This window comes from Ambystoma mexicanum, chromosome 2q (genome assembly GCF_040938575.1).
Source record: "Ambystoma mexicanum isolate Mex_15411 chromosome 2q, UKY_AmexF1_1, whole genome shotgun sequence".
Taxonomy (NCBI): domain Eukaryota; kingdom Metazoa; phylum Chordata; class Amphibia; order Caudata; family Ambystomatidae; genus Ambystoma; species Ambystoma mexicanum.
The window spans coordinates 596,565,761-596,585,581 of NC_090924.1; the positions used below are offsets into that span (position 1 = coordinate 596,565,761).

The following is a 19,821-nucleotide window of genomic DNA, read 5'->3' on the forward strand; positions in this document are numbered from 1 at the left end:
AAACACATTGCACGCTCTGTGAATCAGGGTGTTTTGTTGGCAGTGAAAAGTCACTTTGCACCGTGCCAAAAACTCATTGAATGGGCCTTAAATCTGTAATATTTAGCACTTTTTCTTTGTAAATTAGGGCCATTTAGCGCATTACAAAGAGTACTTTTTGGGGCCAGATTACAGAAACGTTGCACCGGTGCAAGGGCAAAGTTGCACGGTATTAGCACTATGGTAAAGTTTTCCCTATTTTTAAAAACACAAGGACATATAAAAAAAAATATTGCACATTGGCATTGTATAAGTAACTGGGCAAAACTTGCCCCAGTGCAAGAAAGATACATTTTGGATGCGTTTTTTCACCAGGGCAAAGTTTGCCCTAGTGCTAATACCATTCCGTATTAGCACTAGGGCAAACTTTGCCCTGTTGCAATAATGCCGTGAAAATGTATCTTTTTTGCCCGAGAGCAATTTTTGCCCTTGTGCCTACACCATGCCAAATTGCACTTGTCATGGCGCAATAGGTTTCCAATATGGTCCAGTGTTGTAAAATCAGGGCAAACTTTGTCCTAGTGCTAATACCGTCCAACTTTGCACTTGCAGCGGTGCAAAGTGCAAAGTCGCTTTTCTCCACGCTGAACGTTCTGTGAATTCGGACCTTATCAGACTTCTAGTTTCTTTTCTCAAATGGTGAGTGATTCTTTTCCGAAAGTGGCATTAGAACCAAATCTACCAAACCAAACTGTTTCAAGTGACTTATTTTTAAAAATTAAATTAATGTTCCAGGTGGGTTCAAAGGTAAGGAAACGTACATCTCTGAGAGAATTACTAATATTATTCGAAACTAGATTGCAATCGGAAACAAATTTGAAATGTTTGAAAACGAACTAAGCAATTAAGATGCCATGGGAATGATTCACGCAAAAATGCCCACGTGTGCGGGTAGGTAGGGCAAGCGCAACTGGCAATAACTCCCGCATTGTACGGGCGCACTGATTCACAACCAAGAATCTGCGTGTCTCTGTGACTATGTGGATGCAGATTGACTGCGCTGCAGCAGCGCCAGAAGAATGCGGGCAGGGGGCAGCTGGGACAGGGGACCTGCAGATCAAAGCACAGCCTTGCTCCGCAGAAAGATGGGCTTCCTTTTGCAGCAGACCCTGCACCCACCCCTCTGCACCTGGTCCTAAACATGGCATGGCGCCAGGGGTCTCTTCAGGACCCCACATTAAAATGCTCATGCTTTGCATGAATGTTTCTACGCATTAATACATTCGTCCCCCCTTCGGAAACTGAGTTAAACATGTAAACATGCCATCTGCTGTGTCCGTGGCTCATTGGACTAGAGATCCAGTAAAGGAATCTGTTCTGACCTCATGCTCACGGATCTCACTACCTGGAGAGCCACTCAGCCCTTAATCCGCCAGGGAGATCGAAAAACGAGTGTCAATGAGTTGGGCAACAATACACATCTGTTATTCCGCGCCCAGATCATTCTGGGTTAAAGTGTGCTTTGCAAATACATGTCATGACAATTGCAGAGAGGGGCTCAGGTGGTTGAGGAAACAATGGCAGTGTTTATACTGCCACCCTATTTTACATTTTTCTTGTGGCGCATCCCTCTAATTTAAGAACACCAATCATACACCCCCGTATGTAGTTAATTATTTATTTTGCATTTATAAAGCGCCCCTAACCCGCAGGCATCTAGGCGCTTCGCTTACATAACAGTACACAGGTTCCACAGAAAAGATCATTGCTAAATGGTACTTTGCATTCCTTTACAGTCTTTGTGTCAGTTACCATATTTGTTGCAGATATGGAAAGTCTGCATCGGGTTGCATAGCATGATTACATCGGCCCTGTGCGAAGAGGTGTGTCTTCAGTTGTTTGCGGAGTTTCCAGAAAGCTTTTTCGGATGTAAGATAAGGTGGTAGGGCATTCCAATGTTTGGTCGCTAGTGTCCCAGGTATTTCCTTGTAAACGCTGGGAGGCTGCCACACTGCGTATTTTAGGCGGCTTCCAGCACTTCAAGGGCAACAAACGGATGCACTAAGTGTACCAAGGAACCGAACAAGGCAGCACACTGCATCTCATGAGTGTCCAACAGTGAGGCAGCGCTGGAGTCCAGTGTGAAGGGTGATGGAGAGAATGCAGCGGCCAACCAGGCAGATGTTATTTCCAAAGAAGCGGGGCGGGGGGGGAGAGAAGATGCCATGAAGGACACTTTCGGGAGTTTAAGAGGGCTGGCCATAAACAACGCTGGATTATAAAGGGGGTAGGAAGCTTGAAGTCAAAGAAGAGTTGAGTTTGGTGAGAGGCAAGATTATGGGAAAGGCCAAGATTGGGCCTCTGATATCACTGAGGAAAGTAGTGGAGAAGTTGCTGCATCAGGAACATTTAGAGAAGACCCCAACCAAGAGCAGACTAGGGCGGGTGCCACGATTGATGAGACTGTCACATGTGTGGAGAGAACTAACAATGTGAGGGTGCCCGAATAACCATGCCCAAAGGTGGGCATGGATGTGATGGGTCCTTTCAACATGCTAAGATACGATGTTGACTTCATTATGCTGGTGGTGTGCTATAAGGGAATGTTCTGCATACACACATTCTATCCTGGAGTGTTGATTCACCAGGTTCCTGTGTGGGGTGGGGGATGTGCTATGAGGATTGTTCTGTGTACACCTATTCTATCCTGGAGTGTTGATTCACCAGGTTCCTGTGTTGGGAGGGGGATGTGCTTTGAGGAACGTTCTGTGTACACCTATTCTATCCTGGAGTGTTGATTCACCAGGTTCCTGTGTGGAGAGGGGGATGTGCTATGAGGAATGTTCAGTTTACTCCATTCTATCCTGGATGTTGATTCCCCAGGTTCCTGTGGGCAGTGGGATGTGTTATGAGGATTGTTCTGTGTACTCCATTCTATCCTGGAGTGTTGATTCACCAGGTTCCTGTGTTGGGAGGGGGATGTGCTTTGAGGAACGTTCTGTGTACACCTATTCTATCCTGGAGTGTTGATTCACCAGGTTCCTGTGTGGGGAGGGGGATGTGCTATGAGGATTGTTCTGTGTACACCTATTCTATCCTGGAGTGTTGATTCACCAGGCTCCTGTGTGGGGTGGGGGATGTGCTATGAGGATTGTTCTGTGTACACCTATTCTATCCTGGAGTGTTGATTCACCAGGTTCCTGTGGGGAGTGGGATGTGTTATGAGGAATGTTCTATGTACTCCATTCTATCCTGGAGTGTTGATTCACCAGGTTCCTGTGTGGGGAGGGGGATGTGCTTTGAGGAACCTTCTGTGTACACCTATTCTATCCTGGAGTGTTGATTCACCAGGTTCCTGTGTGGGGAGGGGGATGTGCTATGAGGATTGTTCTGTGTACACCTATTCTATCCTGGAGTGTTGATTCGCCAGGTTCCTGTGGGAGGGGGGTGTGCTATGAGGATTGTTCTGTGTACAGCTATTCTATCCTGGAGTGTTGATTCGCCAGGTTCCTGTGGGAGGGGGGTGTGCTATGAGGATTGTTCTGTGTACACCTATTCTATCCTGGCGTGTTGATTCACCAGGTTCCTGTGTGGGGAGGGGGATGTGCTATGAGGATTGTTCTGTGTACACCTATTCTATCCTGGAGTGTTGATTCACCAGGTTCCTGTGTGGGGTGGGGGATGTGCTATGAGGATTGTTCTGTGTACACCTATTCTATCCTGGAGTGTTGATTCACCAGGTTCCTGTGGGGAGTGGGATGTGTTATGAGGAATGTTCTGTGTACTCCATTCTATCCTGGAGTGTTCATTCACCAGGTTCCTGTGTGGGGAGGGGGATGTGCTATGAGGATTGTTCTGTGTACACCTACTCCATCATGGAGTGTTGATTCACCAGGTTCCTGTGGGGAGTGGGATGTGTTATGAGGAATGTTCTGTGTACACCTATTCTATCCTGGAGTGTTGATTCACCAGGTTCCTGTGTGGGGAGGGTGATGTGCTATGAGGATTGTTCTGTGTACACCTATTCTATCCTGGCGTGTTGATTCACCAGGTTCCTGTGTGGGGAGGGGGATGTGCTATGAGGATTGTTCTGTGTACACCTATTCTATCCTGGAGTGTTGATTCACCAGGTTCCTGTGTGGGGTGGGGGATGTGCTATGAGGATTGTTCTGTGTACACCTATTCTATCCTGGAGTGTTGATTCACCAGGTTCCTGTGGGGAGTGGGATGTGTTATGAGGAATGTTCTGTGTACTCCATTCTATCCTGGAGTGTTCATTCACCAGGTTCCTGTGTGGGGAGGGGGATGTGCTATGAGGATTGTTCTGTGTACACCTACTCCATCATGGAGTGTTGATTCACCAGGTTCCTGTGGGGAGTGGGATGTGTTATGAGGAATGTTCTGTGTACACCTATTCTATCCTGGAGTGTTGATTCACCAGGTTCCTGTGTGGGGAGGGTGATGTGCTATGAGGATTGTTCTGTGTACACCTATTCTATCCTGGAGTGTTGATTCACCAGGTTCCTGTGTGGGGAGGGGGATGTGCTATGAGGATTGTTCTGTGTACACCTATTCTATCCTGGAGTGTCGATTCACCAGGTTCCTGTGTGGGGAGGGGGATGTGCTATGAGGATTGTTCTGTGTACACCTATTCTATCCTGGAGTGTTGATTCACCAGGTTCCTGTGGGGAGTGGGATGTGTTATGAGGAATGTTCTGTGTACTCCATTCTATCCTGGAGTGTTCATTCACCAGGTTCCTGTGTGGGGAGGGGGATGTGCTATGAGGATTGTTCTGTGTACACCTACTCCATCATGGAGTGTTGATTCACCAGGTTCCTGTGGGGAGTGGGATGTGTTATGAGGAATGTTCTGTGTACACCTATTCTATCCTGGAGTGTTGATTCGCCAGGTTCCTGTGTGGGGAGGGTGATGTGCTATGAGGATTGTTCTGTGTACACCTATTCTATCCTGGAGTGTTGATTCACCAGGTTCCTGTGTGGGGAGGGGGATGTGCTATGAGGATTCAGGTTCCTTTGGGAGAGGGGTGTGCTATGAGGATTGTTCTGTGTACACCTATTCTATCCTGGAGTGTTGATTCATCAGGTTCCTGTGAGAGGGGGGTGTGCTATAAGGATTGTTCTGTGTACACCTATTCTATCCTGGAGTGTTGATTCACCAGGTTCCTGTGTGGGGAGGGGGATGTGCTATGAGGATTGTTCTGTGTACACCTATTCTATCCTGGAGTGTTGATTCACCAGGTTCCTGTGTGGGGAGGGGGATGTGCTATGAGGATTGTTCTGTGTACACCTATTCTATCCTGGAGTGTTGATTCACCAGGTTCCTGTGTGGGGAGGGGGATGTGCTATGAGGATTGTTCTGTGTACACCTATTCTATCCTGGAGTGCCGATTCACCAGGTTCCTGTGTGGGGAGGGGGATGTGCTATGAGGATTGTTCTGTGTACACCTATTCTATCCTGGAGTGTTGATTCACCAGGTTCCTGTGGGGAGGGGATGTGCTATGAGGAATGTTCTGCATACACACATTCTATCCTGGAGTGTTGATTCGCCAGGTTCCTGTGGGAGGGGGGTGTGCTATGAGGATTGTTCTGTGTACACCTATTCTATTCTGGAGTGTTGATTCACCAGGTTCCTGTGGGGGGAGGGGGATGTGCTATGAGGATTGTTCTGTGTACACCTATTCTATCCTGGAGTGTTGATTCACCAGGTTCCTGTGGGGAGTGGGATGTGTTATGAGGAATGTTCTGTGTACTCCATTCTATCCTGGAGTGTTGATTCACCAGGTTCCTGTGGGAGGGGGGTGTGCTATGAGGATTGTTCTGTGTACTCCATTCTATCCTGGATGTTGATTCACCAGGTTCCTGTGTGGGGAGGGGGATGTGCTATGAGGATTGTTCTGTGTACACCTATTCTATCCTGGAGTGTTGATTCACCAGGTTCCTGTGGGGAGTGGGATGTGTTATGAGGAATGTTCTGTGTACTCCATTCTATCCTGGAGTGTTGATTCACCAGGTTCCTGTGGGAGGGGGGTGTGCTATGAGGATTGTTCTATGTACACCTATTCTATCCTGGAGTGTTGATTCACCAGGTTCCTGTGTGGGGAGGGGGATGTGCTATGAGGATTGTTCTGTGTACACCTATTCTATCCTGGAGTGTTGATTCACCAGGTTCCTGTGGGGAGTGGGATGTGTTATGAGGAATGTTCTGTGTACACCCATTCAACCCTGGAGTGTTCATTCGCCAGGTTCCTGTGGGGAGCGGATGAGCTATGAGGAATGTTCTGTGTACACCTATTCTATCCTGGAGTGTTGATTCACCAGGTTCCTGTGGGAGGGGGGGTGTGCTATGAGGATTGTTCTGTGTACACCCATTCTATCCTGGAGTGTTGATTCGCCAGGTTCCTGTGGGAGGGGGGTGTGCAATGAGGATTGTTCTGTGTACACCTATTCTATCATGTAGTGTTGATTCACCAGGTTCCTGTGTGGGGAGGGGGATGTGCTATGAGGATTGTTCTGTGTACACCTATTCTGTTCTGTGTACACCTATTCTATCCTGGAGTGTTGATTCACCAGGTTCCTGTGGGGAGTGGCATGTGTTATGAGGAATGTTCTGTGTACTCCATTCTATCCTGGAGTGTTCATTCACCAGGTTCCTGTGTGGGGAGGGGGATGTGCTTTGAGGAACGTTCTGTGTACACCCATTCTATCCTGGAGTGTCGATTCACCAGGTTCCTGTGGGGAGTGGGATGTGTTATGAGGAATGTTCTGTGTACACATATTCAATCCTGGAGTGTTCATTCGCCAGGTTCCTGTGGGGAGGGGATGAGCTATGAGGAATGTCCTGTGTACTCCATTCTATCCTGGATGTTGATTCCCCGGGTTCCTGTGGGGAGGGGATGTGCTATGATGAATGTTCTGTGTACACCCATTCAATCCTGGAGTGTTCATTCGCCAGGTTCCTGTGGGGAGGGGATGAGATATGAGGAATGTTCTGTGTACTCCATTCTATCCTGGATGTTGATTCCCCGGGTTCCTGTGGGGAGGGGATGTGCTATGATGAATGTTCTGTGTACACCCATTCAATCCTGGAGTGTTTATTCGCCAGGTTCCTGTGGGGAGGGGATGAGCTATGAGGAATGTTCTGTGTACTCCATTCTATCCTGGATGTTGATTCCCCGGGTTCCTGTGGGGAGGGGATGTGCTATGATGAATGTTCTGTGTACACCCATTCTATCCTGGAGTGTTGATTCACCAGGTTCCTGTGGGAAGGGGGATGTTCTATGAGGAATGTTCTGTGTACACCCATTCTATCCTGGAGTGTTAATTCACCAGGTTCCTGTGGGGAGTGGGATGTGTTATGAGGAATGTTCTGTGTACTCCATTCTATCCTGGAGTGTTCATTCACCAGGTTCCTGTGTGGGGAGGGGGATGTGCTATGATGAATGTTCTGTGTACACCCATTCTATCCTGGAGTGTTGATTCACCAGGTTCCTGTGGGAAGGGGGATGTTCTATGAGGAATGTTCTGTGTACACCCATTCTATCCTGGAGTGTTAATTCACCAGGTTCCTGTGGGGAGTGGGATGTGTTATGAGGAACGTTCTGTGTACACCCATTCTATCCTGGATGTTGATTCCCCGGGTTCCTGTGGGGAGGGGATGAGCTATGAGGAATATTCTGTGTACACCCATTCAATCCTGGAGTGTTCATTCGCCAGGTTCCTGTTGGGAGGGGATGAGCTATGAGGAATATTCTGTGTACACCATTCTATCCTGGATGTTGATTCCCCGGGTTCCTGTGGGGAGGGGATGTACTATGATGAATGTTCTGTGTACATCCATTCTATCCTGGAGTGTTGATTCCCCAGGTTCCTGTGGGAAGGGGGATGTTCTATGAGGAATGTTCTGTGTACTCCATTCTATCCTGGATGTTGATTCCCCAGGTTCCTGTGGGGAGGGGGATGTTCTATGAGGAATGTTCTGTGTACACCCATTCTATCCTGGATGTTGATTCGCCAGGTTCCTGTGGGAGGGGGGTGTGCTATGAGGATTGTTGTGTGTACACCTATTCTATCCTGGGGAGTTGATTCACCAGGTTCCTGTGTGGGGAGGGGGATGTGCTATGAGGATTGTTCTGTGTACACCTATTCTATCCTGGAGTGTTGATTCACCAGGTTCCTGTGGGCAGTGGGATGTGTTATGAGGATTGTTCTGTGTACTCCATTCTATCCTGGAGTGTTCATTCACCAGGTTCCTGTGTGGGGAGGGGGATGTGCTTTGAGGAACGTTCTGTGTACACCCATTCTATCCTGGAGTGTTGATTCACCAGGTTCCTGTGGGGAGTGGGATGTGTTATGAGGAATGTTCTGTGTACACCCATTCAATCCTGGAGTGTTCATTCGCCAGGTTCCTGTGGGGAGGGGATGAGCTATGAGGAATGTTCTGTGTACTCCATTCTATCCTGGATGTTGATTCCCCGGGTTCCTGTGGGGAGGGGATGTGCTATGATGAATTTTCTGTGTACACCCATTCAATCTTGGAGTGTTCATTCGCCAGGTTCCTATGGGGAGGGGATGAGCTATGAGGAATGTTCTGTGTACTCCATTCTATCCTGGATGTTGATTCCCCGGGTTCCTGTGGGGAGGGGATGTGCTATGATGAATGTTCTGTGTACACCCATTCTATCCTGGAGTGTTGATTCATCAGGTTCCTGTGGGAAGGGGGATGTTCTATGAGGAATGTTCTGTGTTCACCCATTCTATCCTGGAGTGTTGATTCACCAGGTTCCTGTGGGGAGTGGGATGTGTTATGAGGAATGTTCTGTGTACACCCATTCAATCCTGGAGTGTTCATTCGCCAGGTTCCTGTAGGGAGGGGATGAGCTATGAGGAATGTTCTGTGTACACCTATTCTATCCTGGAGTGTTGATTCACCAGGTTCCTGTGGGAGGGGGGTGTGCTATGAGGATTGTTCTGCGTACACCCATTCTATCCTGGATGTTGATTCCCCAGGTTCCTGTCAGGAGGGGGGTGCTATCAGGAATGTTCTGTGTACACCCATTCTATCCTGCAGTGCTGATTCACCAGGTTCCTGTGGGGAGTGGGATGTGTTATGAGGAATGTTCTATGTACTCCATTCTATCCTGGAGTGTTCATTCACCAGGTTCCTGTGTGGGGAGGGGGATGTGCTATGAGGAACGTTCTGTGTACACCCATTCTATCCTGGATGTTGATTCCCCGGGTTCCTGTGGGGAGGGGATGTGCTATGATGAATGTTCTGTGTACACCCATTCTATCCTGGAGTGTTGATTCCCCAGGTTCCTGTGGGAAGGGGGATGTTCTATGAGGAATGTTCTGTGTACTCCATTCTATCCTGGATGTTGATTCCCCAGGTTCCTGTGGGAAGGGGGATGTTCTATGAGGAATGTTCTGTGTACACCCATTCTATCCTGGAGTGTTGATTCACCAGGTTCCTGTGGGAGGGGGTGTGTGCTATGAGGATTGTTCTGTGTACACCCATTCTATCCTGGATGTTGATTCCCCAGGTTCCTGTGGGGAGGGGGTGTGCTATCAGGAATGTTCTGTGTACACCTATTCTATCCTGCAGTGTTGATTCACCAGGTTCCTGTGGGAAGGGGGATGTGTTATGAGGAATGTTCTATGTACTCCATTCTATCCTGGAGTGTTCATTCGCCAGGTTCCTGTGGGGAGGGGATGAGCTATGAGGAATATTCTGTGTACTCCATTCTATCCTGGATGTTGATTCCCCGGGTTCCTGTGGGGAGGGGATGTGCTATGATGAATGTTCAGTGTACTCCATTCTATCCTGGATGTTGATTCACCAGGTATCTGTGGGGAGGGGATGAGCTATGAGGAATGTTCAGTGTACTCCATTCTATCCTGGATGTTGATTCACCAGGTTCCTGTGGGGAGTGGGATGTGTTATGAGGAATGTTCAGTGTACTCCATTCTATCCTGGATGTTGATTTACCAGGTTCCTGTGGGAAGGGGGATGTTCTATGAGGATTGTTCTGTGTACACCCATTCAATCCCGGAGTGTTGATTCGCCAGGTTCCAAGGCCTGCATTTGGTTTCAGTTGTACGAGGGAGGCAGGGGGTGATGTTTCAATGAAAGCATCCCCTCGAAAGTGTCTTTAGTTGCCCCTTGCTTGCCACAGCTGGCAGCAAGTCTCTTGTAGCTGCAGCCATGCCCTCCTTCAATTTGCCAGCCCCTGCTGTGAATCAGGCACTTGAGAGGCCAGTTACAAGGCTCATAATACAAGGCATTCAGCATCCTGGTCCCTTTATGATACGGGCTATATGTGTCGAAAATATGGTAGACTTTATGTAACCTAATACAAAGATATGAAGCAGAAAATAATATGAACGTTATTTATTAATAATTCCTTCTCAAAATGGTAAGAGGGGCCTTGCATGGGAAAGTACTTTGCAGAGTTGTGGCATATGGACCTCCGCACCCCCCGGGTGGTCCGGTTGTGTTGTCACCTATCTTTAACATGCAAGGGTTTACAGATGGTCTGTTAGAGACATGAGGATCAGGCCCACGTGTCAATCCTCACAGGAGGACCCTTTGCCAAACTGAACCTATAAATACAATCCGAGAAAGCGCGGCTGGCCCAGAATGTCACAAGTTCAGTCTAATGTTCTGAATAAGTCATGCCTCTCAAGGGTGTGAGTTTTTAATTTTCAGGAATGATTATAGCTTGTGGAGACTCTTGAAGAAAAGGCTCAGCCAGAGGTTGACCAATCCCTAGGTTTGGTGTCCTCACCCTTTGTCTCAGAATGTTTTGGACTACAACTCCCATCAGCCCTTTCCAGCATAGTGACCGGGAAGGGATCACAGGGATCATAGTCCAAAACAACTGGAAAGATGCAGGTTGCAAGAGTATGAATGGCTATAAGTGTTGATTTATTACACATAGTGCACTGGGTGGCATAACTATACATTGGAAGGATAGGAAGTTGGCTTCCTAGAAAATAGACTAAGAATATTTCTCGTCGGGCTCCTATGGAATTTGCAACACTATTACCTGTATCATAAAGTATATAAACAGTAGATCAAGCATATATGCTTTCTTTTGAAGAATTATAATGACTCTACCTCATGTGTCTTAACATGTTAGGAATAATTCTCAACAAAAAATGTCTACAATATGAGTTCCAAATGTCTATGTGCTTACCTTGCACTCTTGCATTCCTTTGAAAAACTTCACCCAGCAAACTTAACATTTTAATTTTTAAAAGACGACAAAATGGAGGCTTAATGCACACGGCTGGATTTGAGTTTGCCAACTGCCATACATTAGAAAGTGCATTAACATTTAGTATTTATGAGTTGCACGCTCTGCTTGTTACATTAAACTATTTACAGCCAAGTGGACCTTCGACTTCTGAGCCTTCCTTTAAGACTTTGCGTTTGGTTAGGTCGCATTCAGGTCACTCGCGTGGCATTGTTTACTGGAAACTGTGAAATGTGTGCAATCCATACTCCCTGGACAGGTCTGGCAAAAGGGACACCTTTCAAGCACAGAACAGGACATGGGTTCTCATCACAAGGAATGCAGTGATAGCCACGCGACTCGAGTCTTCTTACCAATCGGAAGGAGCGCAAGACGGATAAGTTGCCCAGGCTGGACAGCCCCAGCTCCATCAGACTCAAGATGACGATGATGCTGTCAAAAATGTTCCATCCTTGCTGAAAGTAGTAGTAGGGGTCGAGGGCAATGATTTTGAGCACCATTTCAGCTGTGAAAATTCCAGTGAAGACCTGCCAGGGAAAGCGCGAGAATTCAGTTCGGATTGAGTCAAATAAACGGTTACCATGCCTTATTATACTCTGTTGTGTGTTGCCAATTAGAAGGTCCTAATTCAAAACAGCTTTTGAATGGTCTTAAAGGGGGGGACACAGATCAGTGCCATACATTGATATCCATACTAAAAACCCCAAATGCACAGGGAGCAGCCCATGAGGTATACAATGTCAGGGGTCTGCAACCCGTGGCTCTCCATATATGTTGGACTACATCTCCCATGATCCCTCCTTATTAACAATGCTAGACATGGTTGTTGGAAGTTTTATTCCAAAACATATGCAAAGCTGAAGGTCGCAGACCCATGGTAAATGTCATAAGGCAAAATGTGAACAACCTTTTAATTAAGTAATGAAAATTCACTTAGAATAGGGTGACCAGACGTCCCGTTTTTGCCAGGACTGACCAGATATTTGCACCTCCGTCCAGGGTCGCGAGACTTTTTTAAGTTTAAAAACCCCGTCCCAGGATTTGGGGATCGGGTGGTTACCATCCCGGTTTTTGGCCGGATATCATGATTTTTGGCAAAAACCGGGATGGTAGCCACCGATCCCCAAATCCCGGATGAGTTTTTTAAACTTAAAATAGCCTCGGGACCCCAGAGCTGCAACATGACAAGGGACAGGCCACCCACATAGAAGTAGGACTACAGTTTCACCGCTGAAGCTGTAGTCCTACTTCTAGTTCAGTGGCCTGTCCCGGTTTTTAATTTTCAAAATCTGGTCACCCTAATTACCTCTTGACATGACTGTTAAAGATGGATTAGGAAACAAAAGGGGTGGCTCCAACCACATATCAACTTGGTGACAATACATTGCTATTTGCACTGGACTTTTCTAAGTTGGTTACATAAACATTCTTCAAAAGTAAGTTTAGTGTCCCTTGACTTGGTAGTTTAAATTTGGGCTCAATCCATGCACAAAGCATTCGGTGACGGTTTTAATTCTTAAAACTGCTTTATTGTTTTAGCAGAGGTTATGTTGCCAACTTAATAGACAAACATCTTTAGTATTGTTATTTCATACTTTTAGAGCTAAAAAACATATTCATCATAAAGATAGGCATAGATGTAGTACAAAACATAACAGGCATTATTATAATCATAAGTGTGTTAGTTCTGTGAACAAATGAAATATTGCATCATATTTAACATTTTCAAGTATGTAAGAAACAACTTTTTTAGCGGTACAACAGGTGAGAAACAAAGCAAAAAGGCTAATAATCAAGTATTTCCTTGTTACAATTTGGAAGGATCCATACTTGAATCCTGTATCTGGTACAGGTGCATAATAGTCTGCTATCTTAGTCCGGTATAAAGTCTGGACCTTGCTAGGGAGACCAGATTTGGAGTGGAGTAAATGTCCCATCAAAGGACCAAACCGTAGGTCTACGCCATGGGGAGAAGCCCCCTAAAAGTTCAGGTGGACTATGGAGCTTGCTGCAGGTTAGGTCCACAGGTGTTTCGGCTCCTGTTTGGTAAGCCTTCTTCTGGGCCTCTGCGAAGAGTCTTGCATGGTAAGCTAGGGGTTAGGCGTGCTCATCAACCGAGTCAGTAATATCCGGGTTGGGAACAGAAGGGTGTGTGTCGATCCTTAAATGGTCGGTTGGCTAAAGTGGCCATGCAAACCGTTGGGCTGCTTGGCGCTGGTCTTCGTATCTAAGGGTAGCTGGATCCCTGGTCTGGTACGTTGTGGAGAGGAAGGAGGGTGGGTCCTCTTAGTGTATCCTGTAGTGTGTGGCACACTGGCCAATATCGCTGCGGTTGCGGTGCTGCCTCCGTATGGATGCTTGTTTTCCGTATGCAGGCTCCTAATCTCAAGCACGAAGGGGATGAGAACACAGGGTGGTGGCACCGCAGGAGTCAGCATGAAGAATGGGTATGTTGCAGGAACTGAACACAGAGTGTGCTAGTACACAAAGTTCAACATAGAGTGACCCAGCACACAGTTAACTCAACATTGAGCAAGCCATTATGCAGAGTTCAATATAGAGTGACCCAGCACACAGGGAGCCCAGCACTGAGCAAGCAAGTACACAAAGATCAACATAGAGTGACCCAGCACACAGCGTGCTCTGCAGTGAGCGAGCCAGTACACAGAGTTCAATATAGAGTGACCCAGCATGCAGCAAGCTCATCACTGAGCAAGCAAGTACACAAAGATTTCAAAATAGTGTAGCCCATCACTGAGCAAGCAAGTGCACAAAGATCATCACAGAGTGACCCAGCAAACAGCGAGATCACAACTGAGGGAGCCAGTACACAGAGTTCAATATAGAGTGACCCAGCACACAGCGAGCTCAGCAGTGAGCGCGCCAGTACACAGAGTTCAAAATAGTGTGACCCAGCACACAGCGAGCCCAGCATTGACCAAGCAAGTACACAAAGATCAACATAGAGTGATTCAGCACACAGCGAGCCCAGCACTGAGCAAGCAAGTACACAAACATCAACATAGAGTGACTCAGCACACAGCGAGCCCAGCACTGAGCAAGCAAGTACACAAACATCAACATAGAGTGACTCAGCACACAGCGAGCCCAGCAGTGAGCGAGCAAGTACACAAAGATCCAAATAGAGGGACCCAGCACACATAGAGTGACCCAGCACACATAGAGTGACCCAGCACACAGCGAACTCCACATTGAGTGAGCAAGTACACAGAGTGACCCAGCACACATCTAGTTCAGCTTTGAGCGAGCCATGTTGATGTTATACATGTCAGAGACTACAGCAGTTGCATGAGTGTGACTTGGTCGGTTTCCTGTAATCTCCGCTTTTGTGACATCACATTGAGTTTGCAAAGTGCTGTCTAGTGGCGTAAAGCAAGTGGTATGAACTCGGAAGCTGTAAGACGTCTATTCCATCATTCATTTAGAGGGTTTAATTCAGGTCTAAAACGTGTGCCCTGTCGTTCACCTGTACGAGAGGAAAGAGGAGATTTTTTTTAAAGTAATTCAGGATTGTGTGGCTACAATTATATGATATCTGATTGACAACATACTACCACTATCAGTGTACATAGAAATAGTAGTTAATTTGTAAGAAGTGAAAACACTTGCCAGTTCGTTGGAGGGAACGAACATGTTAATACATTGACAAATGTTTTGTTTTTAATTATTTAGCCACTTTTTAATTAAGAAAATCCTAAAACACAACAGCGACTTCATATTTTTTTTGTGGGTTCTGGGTCAAACGTCATTGAGCGCAGTCAATCCGTCAATGGTGCAAGTCCTTCCAGTGTTTTTTGGCTGCCAGCAAGACGATCTCTGTTACTCGGGCTATCTGCACAGGTTACAGAAATCTCGCAGCACTTCCCTCTGTGCCACAACTTGTCTATCAGGGCCTAGTATCTGCTACTGGCAGGCAGCCAAGCGCCAAAGCACATCTTCCCAGGGTTACCCAGTTTCTGCTTCCTGCTTCCTCCTCAATGCTGATGCTACTGTGGAGTAAACAGGGTTATTAGAGAGAGAGAGAGAGAGAGAGAGAGAGAGGGTGAGTGGAAGGGCAGTCTATAAGCAAATCATCAGTCAGCCAGAGATTACTGGGAGCCCATTCCTGCAGGCCCAATGACTGCTGGCCAGCTTCCCCAGACGGTTGAAGAAGGGCCAGGCTGGGCAAGTCTGAAAAGCAAAGGCCAAGCTGTCCTCTGGTGCTCCTTCTAACAATGCCTCCCTCAGTTTCTGAGTTCGAGACAAAGCCCCCGCAGCACTTGTAGGGAGGTCTCTGGCCAATCGTGGCCAATCAGGGGCATGAAGGGCAGAAGGCAGGCCACTGCCACTGGCGCATGCGCATTCTACATGCGGATGTGCATTGCACATCTTTGGTTCCTTCCCTCTTTTGGCTTTCAGTGTGCCTCAGAATGTCTTTGTTGTTCTGGATCAGGGGGGGAGAAGCATCCTTTTCTCTGCAGGTGTGGCCACGCTTGGACTGGCCTATAGGGCAATAGGCCCATCGCAGAACCAAAACACAAACTGTTGGTGTGGGACAGTTTTTTTGGTCAGAGCGGGGCACTTTTTTGGCCAATGTGGCTAGTAGATTTGACCAGTGTTGCTGAATAAATATTCTTTAAAATGCACAGTTTGCATCACATTTTATCAAAAAACTCCCCCTTGGGCACTATTCAAACAGTGTCACAAAAGGAATGAATAACCATTTGCAACGGTGGGCCACTTTTCCAATGGTGCACGAGACAATTTTATGGCCCAGTCCGACCCTGCCTGGAAGTGAGAAAAAAACTGCCTGCTGAGTTTGCATGGCAAGGCAAGTTTTGAGACCCCTCGCCCACACACTGAAATTCACAAAAGTTTCCAAATAAATTCAGAGTTTGGTGCCTTTTTCTGTATTCCAAAGTTTAGTGCAGTTTTGCTGAACGGTGCCAAAGTTCTAAGCATCTGAATCAGTTCTTGTCCAATGGGGTGTCCAACTAATGCATCATTCCTGACTCTGTCATATACACCAATGTAATATCTATATTTCTTGGGATGGTCCAATGACCAACACCTGTGCAGGCTCTATTTATTTCCAGTCCCACAGAGCGTTGAGGATTTCATCTCTGCACGAGGCATCGACAAGTAGAGTCTGTCCCATCACCAAGAGAAGAGATTCAGAAGCTGTAATCAAAGGAGACGACCGTTCTATTAAAATGTCACCTGCTCCAAAATGGCCGCAGGGCATTAAAGGACACTTCATAGCGGAATGTTTCTTCGATCGACCTTTGGTACATCACTACTTTTCTAGTTTGGTCATTTCATGTATTAGTGTTTGAAAGTATAAAGTCAATCTGCTTGATTAATAGACAGTCTTCAAAATAGGTCTGAACCCCAGTAATAACTAGACCAAAGGGCAGAACTATCAGCCTCAATGTTTTCTGTTTCATCCCAACGGTGGTCAATGGGCAACATCTCTAAGGTTTTGACAAATCAAAGGATGGGGAAATGGAGCCACAATAATGTGCTCTTGAAAAGAAACATTCCACGAGAGTGTTGGCCAACCACGACTCCAACCCATAACCGTTTAGCCCCAATTTCCAACCTTCACTTTGATACTGGGCTAAACACGGGAAAAGGAATCATCGCCAACAGTGTGCGTTATTAAGGGTCATTAGCACCCTTTTTAGAATGTTCCTTAGTGGCCAGCCAACCTGGATGCAGGAATTCCTTTCTCTAATTAAGCAATAAACCCCGAGCTGGGGGGCCATTATCGCTTCCGGTAATGCCCAGGGCCTGTAGCTACAGTCAAATGTGAGCAGGCCTGATGGGAGGGGTGAGACTGATATGTGATGGATATTCTCTGCTGATACGGCACAGGGCAAGTGCGGGACTGAGGTCCTCCTGAGTGGGTCACAGCCAGAGGACAAACTAGGTTATCTTTTGCCCCTTCTTGATAGAGAATTTCCCACACTGCTTGCAAATTGGCTTCCCTACTCAGGCGCGCTAGTGAATTCATCCACTTCCACAATGGTGCAATCCATTCATTTTGTTCCATCATGCCGGGAAATGTTATTGAAGGAAAAATTGACAACATTTTTTCCAAACTTTCTCCAGCGGATTACTTTCTGGCTCTACACTGCTCAGATTCAGGTCAACCTAAGAGCGCATGAGAGCTCACTTATTGATATTCCCATGTTATTCCCAGGCCTGGAGAGTGTGCGTCACCTGCCTCCGTTAACGTAATCTCAGGGCTCTGCAACCTTCAATTCTCCAGATGTTAGTCTCGGGAGGATAGCTCATGGGCAACGTGCTCGCCTTGGAAGCAAGACATGGAGCACCACAGGTTCGATCCCCGGGTCCACGCTTAGTAATCTGTGGGTATTAAGCACGTTATAAATAACCAATCATATCATATTATATCATATCATGTTTGGACTATGACTCCTGTGACCCCTCACCATGGGGTATGCATGCTAGCACTGATGGGAGTTGTAGTGCAACCCATCTGGAGAGCCAAAGGCAGCGGATCCCTATTGGATTATCGCTGATGCAGGTCCGCAAGGCAGAGATTACTCACACGTGAGACTCACATGGCATTTAACCTCAGAGTGGACTCCTTGATAAAACACCTTTAATATTCTTTGATGTGATGTATGTTTTCCACACCAAGTGACCCATCACAGCACATGGGCCTCGTTACAAGTAAGGCGGTGCGTTGAGAAATAGCAGTAATGCATTGCATTATCGCTGCATTACTGCACTACCGTACTACAACTTTGGTGGTGAAACAGAGGAAAAACCTCCAGCAAAATGCTGAAGATAATTCCGCTACCTTTCTGCCAAAAATTGGCAAAATCAGTGGAATTACCGCCAGCAGCAATTCCATCAAAATCTCTATGGACTCCATAAATGGGGACTAACACTGCTATGCCACCACTAGTAATCCAGTGGTAATTCAGCAAGACCAAGTGGCAGTAACAGTAATTCCATTTGGCAGTATTCCATTGGATTTACCGCCGGAATACCGCCAAACTTGTAATGAGGCCCATAATGCCATGATTTTATTTTTATTAGGTTGATCTATAGATGCTATATTGAAACAAATACCCAAGCAAAGTGGCATGAGGCCTTGTGCGTGCAGTGTGCTCTGTGATGCCCTTGTCATTGTTGCAGCTACTCCACCTCCCCTGCAGCCAAGAGAGTAGAATTGCCAAAGGCATGAAGCCAAAAAGCAGGCCTTGCAGGCTGCCTGAGGTTGACAATCATACCCGCGGTCCTTGATGTGCTTCTGAAGCGCAGGACCCGCTCGTGCAGGTTCATCCTCCCTAATCGAGATAATGCATTGTCAATAGCGAGGATGGACTTCGATCTGCTCTGTTAAAAGCGTTTTTCAATTACTGTAAACAAGCAAAATGTAAGAAGAAGTAGACCCACGGGAGCCTGGCTTTAATTCCCATTTCCAAATCTGGCCCTTATCCCCCCATATCGCCACCCGGCTGATAGACAGTTCTCCCAGACAGCACGCGCACCAAGCTTCTAGTTCTTACCAAACAGTTTTGCTCCCAACTCTAATCAGAAAACAGACAGCATGGGTCCTCCAGGCCATTGAAAAAATGAGAGCGTTTTAGCTCTAAAACACTGGAGTCCTCAGGTGGGACCTATTGCTGTAAAGTACTCCAGAAGTCGCAGGCGGCATCCCATGCTCTAAAATACTCCAGAGTCCACAGGTGGCATTCGTTGTGCTAAAATACTCCAGAGTCCTCAGGTGGCATTCCTTGTGCTAAAATACTCAATAGACATCAGGTGGCACCCATTGCTCTAAAGTACTCCAGAGTTCTTAGGTGGCACCCCTTGTGCTAAAATACTACAGAGTCGTCAAGTGGCATCCTTTGCTCTAAAGTACTCCGGAAATATTTGGTGGCACCCCTTGCTCTGAAGTACTGCAGAATACTAAGGAGGCACCCCTTGCACTAAAATACTCCAGAGTCCTCAAGTGGCACCTATTGCTGTAAAATACTCCAGAGTCCTAAGGTGGCACGCATTGCTCTGAAATACTGCAGAGGTTTCAGGTGGCACCCCTTGATCTAAAGTACTCCAGAGTTCTTAGGTGGCACCCCTTGCTCTAAATTACTCCAGAGTCCCCAGGTGGCACCTACCGCTGTAGAATACTATAGAGGGCTCAGGTAGAAGCCCTTGCTGTAAAATACCTCTGAATTCTTAGGTGGCACCCCTTGCTCAAAAATACTCCAGGGTTCTCAGGTGGACACCCTTGCTCTAAAATACTCCAGAGTTCTTAGGTGGAACCCCTTGCTGTAAAATATGTCTGAATTCTCAGGTGGCACCCCTTGCTCTAAAGTGCCCCAGAGTTTGCAGGTGGAACCCCTTGCTCTAAAGTACTCCACAGTTCCCAGGTGGAATACCTTGTTCTACATTAATCCAGCGTTCTCAGGTGCAACCCTTTGCTCTACAGTACTCCAGAATTCGCAGATGTCACCCCCTGCTCTGCAGTATTCCGGAGTTCTCAGGTGTCACCCCTTGCTCTAAAGTACCTCAGAGATCTCAGGT

At 46.9% G+C, this 19,821-nt stretch overlaps 1 protein-coding gene across 6 annotated transcripts in view; it reads right to left on the minus strand.

Annotated features, from left to right (window-relative positions):
* LOC138569611 (sodium channel protein type 5 subunit alpha-like) overlaps positions 1–19,821 on the minus strand; it is a 1,199,462-nt gene that overhangs the window by 441,393 nt on the left and 738,248 nt on the right. For all 6 annotated transcript variants that reach the window (XM_069647738.1, XM_069647737.1, XM_069647740.1 and 3 more), the window contains exon 15: positions 11,610–11,783. In XM_069647738.1, the coding sequence (XP_069503839.1) occupies positions 11,610–11,783 (174 nt within the window). The remainder of the gene's footprint in view (positions 1–11,609; positions 11,784–19,821) is intronic.